The sequence below is a fragment of the Schistocerca gregaria genome, chromosome X, assembly GCF_023897955.1.
Source record: "Schistocerca gregaria isolate iqSchGreg1 chromosome X, iqSchGreg1.2, whole genome shotgun sequence".
Classification (NCBI taxonomy): Eukaryota; Metazoa; Arthropoda; class Insecta; order Orthoptera; family Acrididae; genus Schistocerca; species Schistocerca gregaria.
Window position 1 is genome coordinate 36,848,242 of NC_064931.1, and position 21,297 is coordinate 36,869,538.

At 40.9% G+C, this 21,297-nt stretch overlaps 1 protein-coding gene across 1 annotated transcript; it reads right to left on the reverse strand.

Moving 5' to 3' along the window:
- Positions 1–208: 208 nt before the first annotated feature.
- LOC126297413 (uncharacterized) lies at positions 209–925 on the reverse strand. Its single transcript, XM_049988175.1, has one exon. The coding sequence runs from the start codon at positions 923–925 to the stop codon at positions 209–211; it is 717 nt and encodes a 238-aa protein (XP_049844132.1).
- Between the last annotated feature and the right edge of the window lie 20,372 nt (positions 926–21,297).

The window sequence follows — 21,297 nt, forward strand, 5'->3', positions numbered from 1 at the left end:
CATTTTTCAATGGTTGCGAACAGATACTGTATTCAACAGAAAACTAAATATATTTACAATTTAACGATAATTTGGTTTGAACAATAATATTTACAGTAACTATTTAATGTTGAACAAAATAAGAAACAACACAGTTAATTACTGAGACACTGACCATAATATAAAAATTTAAAAAAAAATACTAGACCAATCAAACCTTCCTGGCCTTTCATTGTGCAAACTCTTTGGCACGATCTGTGTAATTGAAGTCCCCTGCAAGCTCGTGCTCAATCGATATTGTTGCAAGATCATTCAAACGAGTTTGGCTCATCGTTGATCGGAGGTATGTCTTTATCAATTTCAGTTTTGAGAAACTCCTCTCTCCACTCGCAACTATCACTGGGAGTGTTAGGAGAATTCGCAGAGCAATGTTAACATTAGGGCAAAAGTTATGTCTTCCTATAAACTTCAGAGTCTCTTTTGGACCTATTCCAGGTTTCAACAATGTTGAAAGCACTTTCACTTCTTCCCTCGACTCCAGTGCACCAATGACGCTTGACTCATGATTTAGCAAAATCGCTGCAAGGTTTCTACACTTTGTGTCCAGGCTGTCAGGAGGTGGATTCTTCAGTTCGCCGATGTCGTAAAGACAATCAAAATCATCACTATGAGATTTCAATTGATTGAATCTCTCATCCAAATATGTGGTTACTACAGCTAAAAGACAATAGTAGGATTCAATCTTGTAACGTTTTGTTGGGACATCTATTGTCTCATCCCTTCCTTCACAGATAAAGTGTATTGGCTTTTTACTTAGTCGCCAGGGAACACTTATCCATGGTAACGTTAGATCTTCTAGCTCTAATTCTTTGGAATCCGTCAAGAAATACACAAACTTTTCTTCTGTTCTGCAGTTCTCAAAATATGCTTTCGCTTTTTCAAGCATTTCCACGGCCTCAGAAACATTTATGTCAATGGTCTGGAGGGTCTTACTGACTACACTGATTTGAAGCAGGACTTCGTACCAGATTACCAGAGCATTGATAAAGGTGTACTTTTTTATTTGTTTCGCAAATGATGTTGCTTCGTGAGCGGTCATGCCATCGAATTCTTCTAATATCTGAACCAGTGCATCATAAACGCCTCCAATTTGAAACCTCAGGGTAGTAAGTGCATCGATGCGACTTTCCCACCTAGTATCGCTCAGTGGCTTCAGCGACAGTTAGGCAGATACTTCCTCAAGACATCCCAACGTCGAACAGAGGACGAGAAGAAGTCATACAAGCTTTTCACTGTCGAAAACATGGAAACAGCATATTTAGAAGACATAAACGCATCGTTTACAACAAGATTCAATGAGTGACTGCTACATGTCACATAAAATGCTCTCTTGTCCATATCTGAAATTCTTTTCTGAAGACCAGACTTCTTTCCTTTTATGTTTGCTCCATTGTCGTATCCTTGCCCTCTTATACTACACAGTAGGATTTTTTATCTTCCAAGAACTTGAGCACGACCTGCGTCAAAGTGGAGCTTGAAGAATCGGGCACTGGAAGAAATCCCAGGAAATACTCCCGAATTCGGACATCGTATAACCCGTCGAATCTTGTCTCCTGGACGAAGCATACCACAATTGTCATCTGCTCAACTTTTGAAATATCTGGTGTGCAGTCCAGAATTATACTGTAATACTTTGCAGATTCCATCATTAATAGAATGTTGTTGGTTATAGATGATCCAATAAGATGAATTATTTCATTCTGTGTTTCTTTTCCAAGATAATGACGACCCTAGTTCTCACCTTGCTTTGTTCTGTGCAGGTGCTCCATCATTACTGTGTCGAACTTTCCGAATAATTCAACGAGTTTCAAGTAGTTTCCGTTGTCAGGTTGAAACAGTGTATCTGTACTTCCTCTCAAAGGCAGACATTGCCGACCCAGGACATGAACGCCCAAGAAAATTTTTCCAATGTTCGCTTTCAGTATTCAGAAGCCTTTTAATGGCGGGCGTCGATAGTTCGTGATTTTTTTCAGTCCCTCGGAAAACACGATCCTCGGTAGACTTCCCGTGACTTTCGAGATACGAAGCAAGGTGCCGCCATTCGCTTATACCGTTCTTTGCAAATTTTACTGTAGATGACGAGAAAACTTTGTAATAAAAGCAGAACACAGCATCCTTGCTCTTTGAGTGCACCAACCAATGTCTATCTGCATCCTCTAAATTCTTCAAAGAATAGCTGTAGTTCACAGGGCTGAAACGCCGTTTGTCCATGTTTTTAGGACATTCTTCAGCTTCCTTAATGTGCTCGGGAGGACCTCGCATGACCAAAGTTGTTCGAATGCAGTCGGTAATCATTTCCGGCCATCTTCCGGGATCTGGGTCAATTGTGTCTTCCAGTTTAGGCTCTCTTCTCCGGTGATGAGTACCTCGGCTGATGTTCCTCGAGTATTTTCCGAATCCGGTCGCCTAATTTCAGTTTTGCCTGAGGTTTCAAACTCGGAGCTTTCGTCACAAAGCAGGTCTTGAGTCCAGACGAGGCTTGTGGATGGCCCACCGTCAGCATTGCTACTGTTTATGGTGGTCGTAACACTGTGTTCGTCAACTTTCTGGTCATGTCCTGAAGATAAAGATGTAGCTACAGTAGCTCCACTAGTTTCTGTACCTTCAGGATCTATTTTTCCACCCTCGCCGCTGCTAGGTCGTTCTCTCTTTGGCTTGAAATATCGTTGTTGTGCATCCTTTTGCTTCTTATCGTCATCTTCCTTCAGCGCCCATCTTTTCCTATATTTACTGCCAGACAGTCTTTTTCTACCGTCGGACATGTTTTGATCTAGCCTGTAAAGAACGATCACGTGAAACTAACTGTTGATGTCAGTGTACTAAATTTATTTGCAACACACTTCGCAGACAATTTCCTGATATTCCATTGCACGTAAACGGAAAATTATATTACTGTAGGATACACTGTTCAGGAGATGAGCTGGCTGAAGTGGCAGAGCGGTTCTAGGCGCTTCAGTTTTGGAACCGCGCGAGCGCTGCAGTCGCAAGTTCGAATCCTGCCTCGGGCATGGATGTGTGTGATGTCCTTAGGTCAGTTAGGTTTAAGTAGTTCTACGTTCTAGGGGACTGATGACTTCATATGTTAAGTCCCATAGGGCTCGGAGCCATTTGAACGATTTTTTTTTTTTTTTTCAGGAGATGAAGTCATAAGAATTGAGCCGCGTGAAATTGAATTTCAGGCCGAATTTCACTACAGACGCAGGTGAAACGGTCAAAGAGTGGATGGAAGACAATGGAGAGAGGAAGAATAAGGAGATGGAGTAAAATAACAATGCAATAAATACACACCCGGGCATCGACGGCTGCTAATGGTAGTCGAAATATATTAACTCACTGCGCTGCGGTTGTTCATTTCAAAGAACTAACACTCGACATGGTGGCACTTCTTTCGCGTCTGATTATGGAATAAGGAGTAACAAATTAGTCATCGCTGTATCACTTCACTTTTCTTCACTTTATTTTCATTCTAGCTATTGGGACGACGCGTGCTTATTTGCCAACTGCCAATTTTGAAGTAACAGATCATAAGAAAAGTAAAGTTTCCTATTCTGCAACCTTGAAGGAGAAAAATTCTAACTTATGAGTAATGTGCATGTGCAATACTAATTGTACGTTATATAAAAAGCACTTACCTATTACATCCCAAGTTGCAAGAAATTCGGACGCACCAATTCTTCTGTTCTTACGAAACGCAATGAAAGTGCTTCTGACCAATGTTGACTCCCTCGGCCAACTACCGAATTGAATTCTGTAGCTTTCGTTGTAGAGAACATAACAATACCTTTTGTCTGGGAAGGCGAAGTGGTGACGCGGAAGTGCCAGGGACTAGATCACGTGGCGAGGTACAGCGAGGCTACGGTTAAACTAGCGCCCAAGAAAAAGAAGTAAGAAGCTCACAATAAGTATGTGACCAATGATATGGATAAATGTATTATCAGGCAGCAATTTCTATGGCATGACAAAGAATAGAAAGAAATATGCACTTCAGTTAAACAGAAATGGGCTTCAAAGCTAGTAAGGAAACCCTTAGAAGCAATGTTCCGTCTATGGATTTTCGTTTTAGAAGTTGTCAAAATTAGCGTTTTGTTTTGTGCGGACGAGAGGGCATTGTTGCTAAAAGACCATACTTTCTCAGGTTTTCAGCAGAATCAAAGCGACCAGTAGTTTACTAAGATGAAACATGGATTCACACGCATTATACAGTAAATGAATGTTGGCAGAGTGATAGGAGTGATAGTGTGCGAGTAGTAGTGTCAGACAAAAGTGCCAGTCAGAGTTTAATTGTTGTTCATGCAGGCAGAGACAGGTGTTTCATGGCTCAAAAACCAAAACGTCTCACTCAGAAACGGATAGCAAAAATTTTCAAAAATACGTCGAAACCCAACTTATGCCAGGCTTATTAGCAATGTCTTTATCCCTTGTAATTACTCGCTGCGTATTTACCCATTCGGAATACTTCTAGCCATAGCCATAGTGGGTGTTCGACATGTTTGACTATAGTAATGTTCAACCAATTTTTTTCCGTAATGTGGGAAGAATAAAACACTCGGAAACTGCTATTGAAGGGCTTAGCAAAATTGCTTCAGGCTTAACATGCAACCGCAGTATCGAACATTGTATTCGAATCTCCAAAATAGATTTCTTCTTCTGCAAAATTAGTTGTGAGTAAATGCACAGTGTGTAACATTCTGGCAGCGCTCCACTCATAAGAATACTGGTGTGCACATCAGACTGCTTCCCCCTCTCTGTTCCACCGGCGTAAACACGACGGTGCTGCAACAGTGGCGAGGAAGAAATTAGTTCTCTTCCCTCCACTTGTCCAACTGGGGCCGCCGGCAGGTAGTCGAGGCACCATGCCACTGTTCCTGAAGCTGCTCCCTCCGAGGTTTGGTTTCGAATCCCCTCTTAGGCATAAATGTTGAGTTTGTACTAAAAAAAAGGGGGGGCGGCAGATTTGTCGCCCCTCGGAAAGTGTCGCCCCGTGCAGCCGTACGTTTCGCACGTGTCTTGCACCGGCCTTGGGTGAAGGTGTAATGTGTCTTGAGCTTTGTTCTTTAGTATGGATCTTGTGTAAGTACATGTGTTTATCCTGTCCTCTTCCCAGAATTTTCACATACCTTCCCCTTCATGTGGTCAAACAGTGCTAAACTTAACTAAGGCAATGGCAAACGTTTATTACAATATGTTTATTGTATAGTGTTTAACTTGTGTTTTTGGTTAAATAAATTGTGTTTATAATATTGAATTTAATTGACGAAAGGAGAAAATATAAAAATGCAGTAAATGAAGTAGGCAAAAAGGAATACAAACGTCTCAAAAATGATTTCGACAGGAAGTGCAAAATGGCTAAGCAGGAATAGCTAGAGGACAAATGTAAGGATGTAGAGGCTTATCACACTAGGGGTAAGATAGATACTGCCTACAGGAAAATTAAAGAGACCTTTGGAGATAAGAGAACCACTTGTATGAACATCAAGAGCTCAGATGGAAACCTAGTTCTAAGCAAAGAAGGGAAAGCAGAAAGGTGGAAGGAGTATATAGAGGGTCTATACAAGGGCGATGTACTTGAGGACAATATTATGGAAATGGAAGAGGATGTAGATGAAGATGAAATGGAAGATACGATACTGCGTGAAGAGTTTGACAAAGCACTGAAAGACCTGAGTTGAAACAAAGCCCCCGGAGTAGACAACATTCCATTGGAACTACTGACGGCCTTGGGAGAGCCAGTCCTGACAAAACTCTACCAGCTGGTGAGCAAGATGTATGAAACAGGAGAAATACCCTCAGACTTCAAGAAGAATATAATAATTCCAATCCCAAAGAAAGCAGGTGTTGACAGATGTGAAAATAATAAGTCACAGCTGCAAAATACTAACGCGAATTCTTTACAGATGAATGGAAAAACTGGTAGAATCCGACCTCGGGGAAGATCAGTTTGGATTCCGTAGAAATATTGGAACACGTGAGGAAATACTGACCCTACGACTTATCTTAGAAGCTAGATTAAGGAAAAGCAAACCTACATTTCTAGCATTTGTAGACTTAGAGAAAGCTTTTGACAATGTAGACTGGAATACTCTCTTTCAAATTCTGAAGGTGGCAGGGGTAAAATACAGGGAGCGAAAAGCTATTTACAATTTGTAGAGAAACCAGATGGCAGTTATAAGAGTCAATGGACATGAAAGGGAAGCAGTGGTTGGGAAGGGAGTGAGACAGGGTTGTACTCTCCCCCGATGTTATTCAATCTGTATATTGAGCAAGCAGTAAATGAAACAAAAGAAACATTCGGAGTAGGTATTACAACCCATGGAGAAGAAATAAAAACTTTGAGGTTCGCCGATGACATTGTAATTCTGTCAGAGACAGCAAAGGACTTGGAAGAGCAGTTAAACGGAATGGATAGTGTCTTGAAAGGAGGATATAAGATGAACATCAACAAAAGCAAAACGAGGATAATGGAATGTAGTCGAATTAAGTCGGGTGATGCTGAGGGAATTAGATTAGGAAATGAGACAATTAAAGTAGTAAAGGAGTTTTGCTATTTGGGGAGCAAAATAACTGATGATGGTCGAAGTAGAGAGGATATAAAATGTAGACTGGCAATGGCAAGTAAAGCGTTTCTGAAGAAGAGACATTTGTTAACATCGAATATAGATTTAAGTGTCAGGAAGTCATTTCTGAAAGTATTTGTATGGAGTGTAGCCATGTATGGAAGTGAAACATGGACGATAACTAGTTTGGACAAGAAGAGAATATAAGCTTTCGAAATGTGGTGCTACCGAAGAATGCTGAAGATTAGATGGGTAGATCACATAACTAATGAGGAAGTGTTGAATAGGATTGTGGAGAAGAGAAGATTGTGGCACAACTTGACCAGAAGAAGGGATCAGTTGGTAGGGCATGTTCTGAGACATCAAGGGATCACAAATTTAGCATTGGAGGGCAGTGTGGAGGGTAAAAATCGTAGAGGGAGACCAAGAGATGAATACACTAAGCAGATTCAAAAGGATGTAGGTTGCAGTAGGTATTGGGAGATGAAGAAGCTTGCACAGGATACAGTAGCATGGAGAGCTGCATCAAACCAGTCTCAGGACTGAAGACCACAACAACAACTTCATGAGTGTCCATCAATGCAGCCACACCTTCCAAAATCGATCTTAATACATCCAACCTGATATTATCAAAGCACAGTATTCTTGCTGGCCAAAATTCTGAATTTTGATTAGATTCTATTATGTTTTAATTTAACTAAATGCCTTCATTCAGTATGGTGTTCATTTGATGAGAGTACTGGCATTTTAAGGGTTACTTTGCAACAAGTTCATAATTTCTTTAATTAGTTGTAATTAATTTATTCCCAACTTCATTGGGTGGCGACCCTAAATAATTAATTATAAAAGAGAATATCAGAGCACTTATCTGCATTAGGATTCAGTAGTCCAATAAGTTTAAAAGACCCCACATACGATTTCAGTAGATCCCATTTATATGGCGACCCTGCCAGGATGTGACAACCAGTGGCAGTAATGAGAAGCAGTTAGTAGGTAGGATGTACTAACCCCAAAGTTTTTGTTCTCTAGTGCTCAAACAACTTCCACGTTGTTCGGATATTACATTTTTGATCAATTCACAGCTTTGTTTGGTGATCTGCAGTGCTTTGTTTTATATTTTGTGTCTTATTTTTGTGTATTTTTGGGGGTTTGGTGTGTGACTGGATACAAAGAAAATATCCGAGGATAATCAGAATGTTACGAGAGACCTAAAACAATGTTAACTAAGGAAATTTGAAACCTAACAAAAAGTTATCTGATCGAAATCAAAGTCATTCAAAAAATCTGGCCGAACAGAATGAGAATCGTGCAAAAAAGTTATCCAAAGATATGGAACAACAGTTTAATAGTCTCACGGTGAAAATTAGAGAGGATATGGTTCCCAAATTTAAAGAACATATTGAAATATTCGATCGGCTACTTAATGCACTGGAAGCGGGGCAGGCACGAGTCGACGAGCAACTTAGCCTGCAGGCAGAACAGCATCTTGGGGATTTCCAAACACTAAGTGAGTCGTGCAGCCAGCAGCACAAGGAACTGCAAAAAAGGGTCGAAAGGGTAGAGGCGCAGGTATTGGAGTCCATTTAGATCCGGGTAGGCGAGAATGCACAGGCGATCCATGTGCTGGAGGCCGAAATGGCAAAGAGGGTACAGGAGATGGGAAACTTGTCTATTACTAAGAGCAGTGACAAGGCTGAACCGTTTGGGGTGGGCAAGACGTCAGAAGTACAATCTCTAATGAAATCGCAATGAGGTCAGTATGAGGTAAATAGGCAGTTACACACGACCTTTGTGAATGTGTAAAGCATTTAGAGGTACACCTCAAGTGTGACACCAAAGCATGCAAGCGCGTACGCAAATACAGGCAAGATAGTATGAACAGGGATTCTAGACACGATGCAGGATCTGAGGACAATAGGGAAGAGTGTGTTACTGGGAACAGGAGGGAGCAACACAGGAAACCTCACGAACGATCTCCACGAGAGGAAACACAGGAGTTTCATTTCAAATACTTCCTCTCGGTGAGAAAGTTTGAGGCATTCAGAAATTCGCCAAGAGGCATCCACCTCGTGGTTGGTTGCAACAATTTGAATTTTCCCTCCCCCCTACCTGGCCGAGTGGACACAAGATTGATTACATGTGCGGCTTCCTAGAGGGTGAGCCAGCTGTAAACATGAGATTGGCAGTGCGGCAATGCAGTGCAGTCAGGGAATTCCAGAGGATCTTTCTATCAGCTTACTGGTCTGAGGTGGCCCAGGACCGCGTTAAGCACGGACTTATCCTGATTCTGAACCTTAATCAGTCCATTTTCTCAAGTCCTGTTCAGCTGTTCGAGTATATGTTGCACCAAAATCAGTTTCTATATGATCCTTTCAGGCTCGTAGAGCTGATCCGTATTTGCGTATCGTAGCCCCCTATGAACCTGTGACACACTATCCTCACAGGAAGGTGTAAAGATGACGAGAGGATCTGCAATATGATGGTGGCGAGCGCGCACAATATAATGTGCAGAACTCCTACGGAAACAGACAGCATGATAGTAATCGCGCACGTAGTCGAAACAGGCGATGGGATTATACCCGTGCACGTAGTCAGAACAGCTATTATGGTAGTGCCTATCATCTCATACCAGAAATGGAATAATGATGATAGTGACTATGGAAATCATTACGATGATAATGGGAACAACCGGAATCGAGAGGAGAAAAACCATTATGTGAATGGCAATCGATGTCAGGGAGAAAGGCGTGAGAACAATGTTGGATCAAGTCCCCCACCCAGAGTTGAAGTCAGGTCAGCAAATTCCAGGCACAATCAGGCAGGCCCTAATGGATGGACTGAGAAATGACAGTTAGCAGATGCGGAGGACGAGGCACTGGAACAGACCTTAGCAGGGGCAAACGAATGTGTATTGTTTGTGCGGAAGGATGATATCACAGAGGAATTGTTGCAGGAAGTCTCCAGCACGAGAATCCCAGCAGTTAGCTTCATTGTGACAGTTGCAATTAGGGAAGTACGGATTGAGTGTATACTCGACGTACGAAGAATACTCCCTGCAAAATCAGACCAGCATGTTTACGCCTAATTAAAGATCTGTGTGGCAAAAGCTTTAAAAGACAGTAAATCTCTTGTTCATAATTAGCAAATGTAGACTCTACCTGCATTTTGACTGTTACTATTCCAAGATGTATCGATTTCCAAAATTGTATCATTACCCTTAACATAACGAATTAGATCAATTTGCTCCTTTACAGAACTGAACTGCTGCTGGATTTCACTCACATTGTACTTAAGGACAAATTTTGCGTTACTTGTTGAAACTACCAAGTCTGATCGTGATTCAAACAAAACACCTGTACTCTGTAGTACTACTATTACAGCATTAGCAGAATACGCTATCATAGTAAACATTAGAATAAAAATGAACATGGTTAGTTAGTTCTAAATACGAGAGTTAACAATGAACATAAAATAAATGAGTTTCCTGTGGTAACCTGTGGAATAAAAGGTTTAGTTTCACTTGTGGACTCGTGCAACAGCTTCAATACTAAATTTTCACAACACATTCACATAAGCACATGGCTGAAATAAACACACGCATTGCACTCTCACACACTACACACGTTTACGCAGGTTGTAGGGGTCTCTGGAACAGGATCGCTCGGAACGTGGCAATGCCTCGGCCTCGAAGTCTGGACTGCGACCTCGCGATTCTCGCTTCCTGGGTTTCAGAACAGCAGGTCTGCCTCTCGGTCCGTCCTCGTTGTCTTGCGATACTACAGGAAATCTACTCAGAAATGGCTTTACACGATTGACATGAACGACATTCGAACGAAAGGGCAGATGGAGCTTAAGAGTGACTGGTGACAACACCTCCAAGATTGGATATGGTCCTTTCCAAAACTTCTTAAACTTTTTGACTTGACTCTTCTTTAACACTTTTGCTGTTTCACTCCCCTTCATACTTCCTTTAGCTTGCGTGCTAGATCCCTTACGTGTTCGTAGCTGATTCCGGCAGTCGATCGTGCAAAGTCCAACGGTGAATGCATTCTTCTTCCGTAGACGATCTCATATGGACTTAGGCCAGTTGAACTGTATATTTTGGCATTGTAACACTTACCAAGTACGGTAAACAGACATCCCAATTCTCGTGTTTGCTGCTCACATAATGCCTAACCATTTTAATAATTGTTCTGTGGACTCGCTCGACTCTTCCATTTCCTTCAGGTTGTGCTGGTGTAGTCCTTAACTCAGTTAGTTTCATGAGCTTACAAGTCTGTTTAAGTAATTCACTCATAAAATTCGTCCTTGATCCAAACTTAAGAATCCATTCTTTTACAAAAACTTTAGCTATAGTCTCAGCGCTCTGATCAGGTATTGGTATCATGAGAAGGTATCTAGAGAAATGATCTAACATTCTCAATATGTATTTGTTTCAATATTTAGTCTTAGGCGACGGACCTACGACATATAGTCCTACTTGTTCAAATGGTTCACTTGGCTCTGGCAGTTCTTGCAATGGTGCTCCACTTTTTCCTACATTATTCCGTCTGTTACAGGAATCAAATTGTGAAACAAACTCGAAAACGTCAACTTTGCAGCTCTGCCAACAAAATATTTGAGCTATTTAAATGTTCGTTGCTTTTATAGCGCAATGTCCTGATAGTAAAGAATCGTGTTGCTTTCTCATGATTTGTCCTTTCATGCTTTCTGGAATAACTAGGTGGTTTCCTTTACTAGTGATTTTGTACACTATTCCATCTATTTCGACAAAAAGTTGATCATTTTTCCATAATTTGCGTTGTGGTTCTTCTTCTTGAGCTGCCTTTAACTCTCCTTCTCGGCTTATTGTAACACAAACATTAACATTTCGACTCACTGCATCTCGAATTCACATGTTGTTTACCAGGTCGGTAAATGACAATAAATTGGTACTCACTCAGTATTAATGTCCATCTTATTAATCTGGAACTTGGATCCTTTAAGCTCATTAACCATTTGAGTGCAGCATGATCTGTAATAACTGTACATTCTCTTCCTGTTAAGAGACATCTGTTATGTGTTATACCAAAAACCAAAGCACAAAGCTCCTTCTCAGTAGTAGTATAGATACATTATGCTTTGTTTAATTGTCTGGAAGCAGATGTGATTGGATGTTCATGAGCATCAACTTCTTGAGACAACATTGAACCTATGGCAAAATTCGATGCATCTGTTGAAAGATTAAAAGGTTTACTGAAATCCGGATAGGCTAACACTGGTTCTGTGGTTAGAGCAGTTTTAAGTTCTTCCATTGCCTTTTTTGCACTCTGTTGACCAATTAAATGTGGCTCCTTTCTTCAGTAGCTGTGTCATAGGACGTGTTATATTCGCATAACCGGCTATAAATGTCTGTAGAAATTTGACAATCTCAAGAATAATTGTAGTTCTTTCAAATTCTGTGGTTCAGGAAAATTCTTTACATATTCAATTAATTTTGGATCAGGTCGAACACCTTCACAGGTTATAACATGACCAAGATAGTTAACTTTACTTTGTGCAATATGACATTTATCTATTGATAAAGACAGGTTTGCGCTTCTTATACGCTCAAAAACAGCTTGTAGTCTCTGAGTATGCTGCTTCATGTTTTCACCAAAAATTATTACATCAACAAGGTAAACAAGAACTTGTGTTGGGATGAGCCCTCGTAAAACCGAATCCATCAAGCGTTGAAACATAGCTGGAGCATTACGAAGTCCAAACAGCATACGAAGATACTTGTATACTCCTGTTGCTGTTACAAATGAGGCGTTTTCTTGATCATCTGGATGCACTGTTAACTGGTGATAACCACTTGGTAAATCACATACTGAAAATATTCGACATTTGCCCAAGTAATCCAAGGTTTCCACTAAATTTGGTAAAGGGTACGTGTCGAGTGTGGTCACAGCATGCAAAGATTGGTAATCAACACAAAAACGGTACTGTGGTTCTCCAGAAATCGATTTCTTCTTTACAGTTACAACAGGCGAACACCACTGTGGGTCTGAAGGATCTCTTGGTGTTATAATTCCGGCTTCTAATTGTTTTTTAATCATGTCTTCTACCAACTCTCTTTGACTGCATGGTATTCGGTAAGGTTTCTGTGTGATTGGGGCAGCATTCCCTGTATGAATACGATGTAAATGAGTGACAGGTAAATTTGCACGTTCTCGGAATAAATCTGCATAGTCCAACAAAATAGGCGCTAAAATCTTCTGTTCATCAGCTGTCAAATATTCTGTCTTCTTCCAAATCTTGCGCTTCAGTTCATTATTAACTTCGTCTCCTCGTTGCAATTTTGCGGTACTGTTACAAAACTCTGTGTTTATAACTGCAGCATTTGTTACTTCACTTGGAATCTGTATTGTGTCACTTTTACTTACACTCGACACTTCAGTAACTTTCGTGCCTCGTGGCAAAACAACAACCTAATTGCTCATATTCGTTATTGTAACCGGGACTTTTGCGACATTCTGTCTCACGATTGTAGTGACACCTACACTTCTAGCAACATAACAATGCATTATATCCCTCAGTAACTCACTTTTGTCGATTCGCTCAATTAATAACAAAGTTTCTTCCTTGGATCGGAGTGACTTAAATTTAACGTAGATTGTCTTTCCTGCTCCCTTGGGAATTTGCTGAGGCTGATCAATTTGAACATCGACCTGATCAATTTGAACATCGACTCGGACGGTTTGAACTGATGCATCATTTGGGCGGTCCATTCCCACGACGTCAGTATTGCTGCTCCTTTGAGTACGATCTGAAGAACATTTCCTAGGTTATAGTTGCTACGGCCCAGCCTGATATTTCTGCGACAAATATGTCTGACTCGTTAGCGGATAAGAAATCAAATCCAAGTACACCGTCATAACGCGTTTCGTTATTTGAAACCACTTGCACCTTGCTGTGTATTTATCTTTATCTTTATTTACACCTTCATTTTGGCCTTGGCCAAGAATTAATTGTACGTCATCTTCTCCATAGTTACGTAGCTTTCCTCCGTTTAAGCCTCGCACTTTTAATAGCGGCGGTTTCAATTTATCCCGTTTATCTACGCCACACCACAGTAATGAGGTCTGTACTTCTGTATCAATAAGTAGTTCGATGTTTCTCCCACGATAGCATCTATCACGAAGTCATTTTCGGTCTGATTTTCGCTGGAACTAACAGGAATCACAGTCTTGGCAAGGGGTGGACGGCGTGGTGCGTACGTCCCCGTACTCGTTTAAAGATCTGGCAAATTGTCTGTTGTTCGCATTACTTTTCCTCTTGTTACGAAAATCTCTCGAACATGACCCTGCATCCCGCAATGATAGCAGATTCGCTTCTCTTTACAATCCTTACTCTTGTGACCCAGGTTATTGTATCTGTAGAATTGTACTGTTGTGTTGAAAACTCTGCGTTCTTGTTTCTGCGTGTCATTCGGGCTTCTTAGTGCTTCAAAGAAACCAACAGCTGATTCTACTGCTTCCTGAAACGTTTTACATCATGCCAGTCGAACTGCTTTGCTTACTTCCTCTCCGTTCAATCCACGAATGAATGTGTGCAAGACTCTCTGGTCGGCTTCGAAGAACTGAATGCGACTTTCATTTTCATCTTCTACTAACTCGTACGTTTGAACGGTGATGTTTCGCATTCTGTCGCCAAACTGCTCGATAGATTCGTCTCGTCGCATTCGCAAACTGTAAAGCTGCTCTCTGTAAAATCTGATCGCGTTTTTACTTTTAAATCTCTGAACAACATTCGTTCTAAACTCATTGCAATCTTCTGTTTTCACGAAAGTGGACTCCGCGCTAATGAAATCTTATACTGCTCCCTGAATTCTTAATTTGGCAACCACTAGCTTATCGGAATCTGTCCTAACCTTCAAGTTAACGAAAAAAAAAAAAAAACTCTTTCACATCATCTTCGGGTTTCCTGCTAAACTCTGGTACTGATGGCAATAATGAAATATTCTTTATTGTAGTTGTACCTGTACTGCACGAACTATCATTTGACAAGTCTTTCGGAATTTTACGCTCGCTTCTTTCTCGTTTTAACTGGCGAATCTCTTCTTGCAGTTCATTAATAACAGTTTGTAGATCAACAATGTTACTCTGACTGAATTGCGACATTTCGTCTAATGCCAGTGAGCCACTCAAATGTAAAACGAAAATCCATCACTGCCTTTCGTATTCTAGCCAAACTGCAGTAAACCAAACTGAATTCCAGCGTCGGATGTCCCTGCGTAGTGGGAAGATGTTCGTACTACTCCAAGTTCACATTGTGCTGCGCCTCTTCAGGACTGTACATTTTCCGTAATTATCCCCAAGCTGACACCACTTCTATAAGGCGGTTGTTTGTGTTATTGCCTCGGATGATAATTAGATGAAATATTTGTCAGGATTTTTAAGCGGTGGGTCCTTAAGGTACGGCAATACGCGAACACCGACAAGTAAGTTTAAACAGTTTTATTAACAAAGGCTGATTATAAAACACGCCCTTCATCACTGTGTCCGACATCTTAATTACGGTCGTATCGAAAGGCTCCACGGTGAGAGACATATTCGCGCCCAAGGCTGCGCTAGTTAAAACGGCGGCCAGTGGCGTACTCACTGCGGCCGGACGCACTCGTACTGTCCAAGCAAATTGTCAGCAGGTCTGCTATTGAAACCTCACCAATGTACGATACTTAACATTAACAGATATCATATGTGTGTGGTTGTTCAATTGTTACTTGCATTATATGCATTAAAACCTTACCTATTAAGGACGTGATAGGATAAAACTTGACATTGACATTGCCAGTGTTATTCAGTCAGGAGCTTAAAATTTTCATACGCAACTTTAAAGCTTAACATATTATTACTGGGTCAATTCGTAAAACTTACAATTAGTCAGCTCATAAAACTTACAATTATTACATTATAGCTGTAATATCTATGTATACCGTCAGAACATTACAATTTTACAACTCCCGGTTTGACACATCGTGGTAGCTCTCGTCCGTGCCATCTTCCTCTGTTTCCTCGCCGATGCTGTCGTTGCTGTGAGCGGAACTGCGCAGCTTGGCGTCGCCTGCCTCTCCTGTACTCCTCCTTAAGGGCCATGCTGTGTCACTGATTAACTTCCATTTATCAGGATCCCGCAGTGCTAGCTTCAGATTGTCTTGTAGCATTTGTACTTCAGGTCTGTTATATTACAGTGGAGAACAACATTCTCTGGTGTGTCCAAGTTTCCACGTGTGGAATTGGCGGCTCTGTCCCGATGCATACAGTTAAAGTATGTTGGGTGCGGTCCGCGACCTGTAAGGAAATGCATCGTGCGTGAACCTGGGTCAGCATGCCTCATTTTTAGGCGCTCTTCAATATTAGGAAAGAACTCATATACGTGCCTGCCCTTTTCACTGGTGCCCCACTGCCTTTTCCACTCCATTAATCTCTGTCGCTTTAAGTCGTGTCTAGTCGGGATATCCTCACGAGTTATCTCCAGAACTTTGTGATGCTCTCCCCATCTCAGCCAATACGCTGCCTCTCGTATATCTAATTGTTACATCTATAGGATACGTGCCGAGCACTACGCGTAGGGTTTCGGTAAATGTTGTTCCGAAGGCGCCTGATAGCCCCGGGAGTACGTTCCTCTGACCACTTCTGGCGGCTGTCACATATGTCGATAGGCGTAATCTGTGTGCCCGTGAGCTAGAGGCAAAACTCACCATCGACTTGTATATTGCATAGTTGTTGTTGTTGTGGTCTTCAGTCCTGAGACTGGTTTGATGCAGCTCTCCATGCTATCTAGTGCAAGCTTCTTCATCTCCCAATACCTACGGCAACCTACATCCTCCTTAATCTGCTTAGCGTATTCACCTCTTGGTCTCCCTCTACGATTTTTACCCTCCACGCTGCCCTCTAATACTAAATTGGTGATCCCTTGATGCCTCAGAACATGTCCTATCAACCGATCCCTTCTTCTGGTCAAGATATGCCACAAACTTCTCTTCTCTCCAATACTATTCAATACTTCCTCATTAGTTATGTGATCTACCCATCTAATCTTCAGCATTCTTCGGTAGCACCACATTTCGAAAGCTTATATTCTCTTCTTGTCCAAACTAGTTATCGTCCATGTTTCACTTCCATACATGGCTACACTCCATACAAATACTTTCAGAAATGACTTCCTGACACTTAAATCTATATTCGATGTTAACAAATGTCTCTTCTTCAGAAACGCTTTACTTGCCATTGCCAGTCTACATTTTATATCCTCTCTACTTCGACCATCATCAGTTATTTTGCTCCCCAAATAGCAAAACTCCTTTACTACTTTAATTGTCTCATTTCCTAATGTAATTCCCTCAGCATCACCCAACTTTATTCGACTACATTCCATTATCCTCGTTTTGCTTTTGTTGATGTTCATCTTATATCCTCCTTTCAAGACACCGTCCATTCCGTTCAACTGCTCTTCCAAGTCCTTTGCTGTCTCTGACAGAATTACGATGTCATCGGCGAACCTCAACATTTTTATTTCTTCTCCATGGATTTTAATACCTATTCCGCATTTTTCTTTTGTTTCCTTTACTGCTTGCTCAATATACAGATTGAATAACATCGGGGAGAGACTACAACCTTGTCTCACTCCCTTCCCAACCACTGCTTCCCTTTCATGTCCCTTGACTCTTATAACTGCCATCTGGTTTCTGTACAAATTGTAAATAGCCTTTTGCTCCCTGCTCCCTCTACAAATGCTAGAAACGTAGGTTTGCTTTTCCTTAATCTAGCTTCTAAGATAAGTCGTAGGGTCAGTATTGCCTCACGTGTTCTAATATTTCTACGGAATCCAAACTGATCTTCTGCGAGGTCGGCTTCTAATAGTTTTTCCATTTGTCTGTAAAGATTTCGTGTTAGTATTTTGCAGCTGTGACTTATTAAACTGATAGTTCGGTAATTTTCACATTTGTCAACACCTGCTTTCTTTGGGATTGGAATTATTATATTCTTCTTGAAGTCTGAGGGTATTTCACCTGTCTCATACATCTTGCTCACCAGATGGTAGAGTTTTGTCAGGACTGGCTCTCCCAAGGCCGTCAGTAGTTCCAATGGAATGTTGTCTACTCCGGGGGCCTTTTTTCGACTCAGATCTTTCAGTGCTCTGTCAAACTCTTCACGCAGTATCGTATCTCCCATTTCGTCTTCATCTACATCCTCTTCCATTTCCATAATATTGTCCTCAAGTACATCGCCCTTGTATAGACCCTCTATATACTCCTTCCACCTTTCTGCTTTCCCTTCTTTGCTTAGAACTGCGTTTCCATCTGACCTATTGATGTTCATACAAGTGGTTCTCTTATCTCTTTAATTTTCCTGTAGGCAGTGTCTATCTTACCCCTAGTGAGAAAAGCCTCTACATCCTTACATTTGTCCTCTAGCCATCCCTGCTTAGCCATTTTGCACTTCCTGTCGATCTCATTTTTGAGACGTCTGTATTCCTTTTTGCCTGTTTCATTTACTGCATTTTTATATTTTCTCCTTTCATCAATTAAATTCAATATTTGTTCTGTTACCCAAGGATTTCTACTAGCCTTCATCTTTTTACCTACTAATAATATGTCTTAATCATTTTTAGTACCATCCTATACTCTACCGTATTTATTCTGGCGAGTTCGTGTAGAATAGCTACTGCCTTGTCTGTTGTCAGCTTTATATGCTGCTTAAATGATAGTTTGTCGTCTAGCTGGACTCCGAGGTAGCTAGCACTAAAACTGATAGATCGTCAGCATAGCCTACGATCACTTGTGTGTTGACGCTTTCTTCCGAGAGACAGAGAAGTGGCTCAGTTGTAATATCCCATAATAGGGGCCCTCGGATAGATCATTGTGGACATCTTTTTGTTATTTTCTTGACTACCTTTCTGTTGCTTATTTCCATTGGGCGACCCTATCTCGGCAGTAGTCTTTCAAGTTGTGGTATAGGGTGCCCGGGACCTGCAGCTCTCTTAGCCGTAAGAGTAATTCAGGCCACCACATGTTGTCAAATGCTCCTTATATATCTATCAGTATTACTACTGCATATTTTCTGTCAGTATCATTAATAATTCGAAGTACTTGATTGATGGAGTCGTCAATTGACCTATTCTTGCACATCGTCTGGTAAAAGTTTAAAAAGCCGATATTACTGATATTTTATTATTAACTTTAAATTCATTATTCATTGATTTTACTTCTGAATTTTTTTTATTTCAAGTACCATACTTACACAGCCATTTTGGCTAACATAAAATGAAAATGTCCATAATTGTCATTTTTCTTTTTGAAGAATCACTTTTAAGAGCCCATTTTATAAAGTCGCATTGGCGCAGTTTGCTCATGTAAACGTTTATATGTATTCATACTATTTTCTCCTGAAAATGAGAGCCTACCTCATATAGTTATTTTGGGGATCTTATTCATGGAAACCTTTATGTAATTGTAGGATCCTTTTTCCTTTTATATCTATTTGTATATCATGAGCTATGTTAAGTTATCAAGACGTATTTTTCTGAGTGCAGATAAACAAATTTCACAAGCTGGCGGCTCGGTCGGAGACTGTTGATGAGCTGTTCCCAGCAGACGTTCCAAGGGCGCTGAAGCCGGCGGAACTTGACAGCATGCCAAACACACGCAGAAGGGTGGAGCCACATTAGCTCCCCCTCCCCTTCTCTGATACCCTTTGTTGCTCGTAGATCGGGTGTTTGCTGCTCTTCGCCGAAACAGTGTACCTGAGTGGCGAGCTAACAGCCGATGGACATGCCCATCCTCTCTCAGCATGCTACTCGCTGGACAGCATTTCTACATAATGTGCCAATAGGGGCATGCTGGCAAGCCAGGCGCACCGACGTATGCATGAGATGGCGGAAGCACAACTCAGTCATCAAAGCACCCGACGTGGAAGAAGAAGAGGAGCTCATTAAACAGTGACTGCAGAGTCTGAATCTACATCTACATTTATACTCCGTAAGCCACCCAATGTCGTGTGGCGGAGGGCACTTTATGTGCCACTGTCATTAACTCCCTTTCCTGTTCCAGCCGCATATGTTTCACGGGAAGAACGACTGCCGGAAAGCCTCCATGCGCACTCGAATCTCTCTAATTTGCCGATGACATTGTAATTCTGTCAGAGACAGCAAAGGATCTGGAGGAGCAGTCGAACAGAATGGACAGTGTCTTGAAAGGAGGATATAAGATGAACAACAGCAAAAGCAAAACGAGGATAATGGAATGTAGTCGAATTAAATCAGGTGATGCTGAGGGAATTAGATTAGGAAATGAGACACTTAAAGTAGTAGATGAGTTTTGCTATTTGAGGAGAAAAATAACTGATGACAGTCAAAGTAGAGAGGATATAAAATGTAGATCAGCAATGGCAAAAAAAGCGTTTCTGAAGAAGAGAAATTTGTGAACATCGAGTATAGATTTAAGTGTCAGGAAGTCGTTTCTGAAAGTATTTGTATGGAGTGTAGCTGTGTATGGAAGTGAAACATGGTCGATAAACAGTTTAGACAAGGAGGGAATAGAACCCTTCGAAATGTGGTGCTACAGAAGAATGCTGAAGATCAGATGGGTAGATCACATAACTAATGGGAGGTACTGAATAGAATTGCAAAGAAGAGGAATTTGTGGCACAACTTGGTAAGAAGGGATCGGTTGGTAGGACATGTTCTGAGGCATCAAGGGATCACCAGTTTAATACTGGAGGGAAGTGTGGAGGGTAAAAATCGTAGATGGAGACCAAGAGATGAATACAGCAAGCAGATTCAGAAGGATGTAGGTTTCAGTAGTTACTTGGAGATGAAGAAGCTTGCACAGGACAGAGTAGCATGGAGAGCTCCATCAAATCAGTCTTTGCACTGAAGACTGCAACTGCAGGCTCCACTGCCAGCGATCTAGTGCACCTGAACATGTTTACCAATGTATGGATTGTTTTATCAGTGGGACCATCGTGATGGAATTTGCAGTGAAACCTCATCTGGTGTCATCAAATGACGACATCTGTAGCCTCCACGTCACAGTAGCCACCGTCTATTTTACAGTAAAAACATGCACATTCATGCTGTAAACAACGAAACACATTTTTAATTACCAGCATGAGCTTAGTGCATATCAGGCAACAGAAAGTACACACAAAATATGTTAAATGTACCTGCAATGATCATAAAGCATATATTTCTACAAAATGGATACTTAATCTCTGGACACCCTGTAGATAAAAGAAATCACATTAGCATGGATTTGCTAAAATTATACAAAATATGAAAATGACCAATATATGAGATTGTTGTCAACATACATCGTAATAACATCACTGATATAAAAGTGATAAACAGAAATAGATAGTGGCAGTTGCCATGATGTAGCTATCAGCTGAAATCTAAAATAAAAATGGCCAACACAAGGTGTCTCAACAACAGTGAAAATGTATATAACATTAGGTTCTATTTCCCTATATGTGACCTTGACTAATAAAGACTTTACAAAAACTCAACATTTATTATCCTACCTGAGAACTTAGCAGATAAAGATTTTACAAAAAATTAAGATTCATTTCTGAAAAATTTAGGTTACTATTAATAACGTTAGATTAAAATCATCTTTCGTTTATTATAACACATTCTGTTTTTTTATTTCTATTCCTGTATTCTCGTTTATCTTATTCTG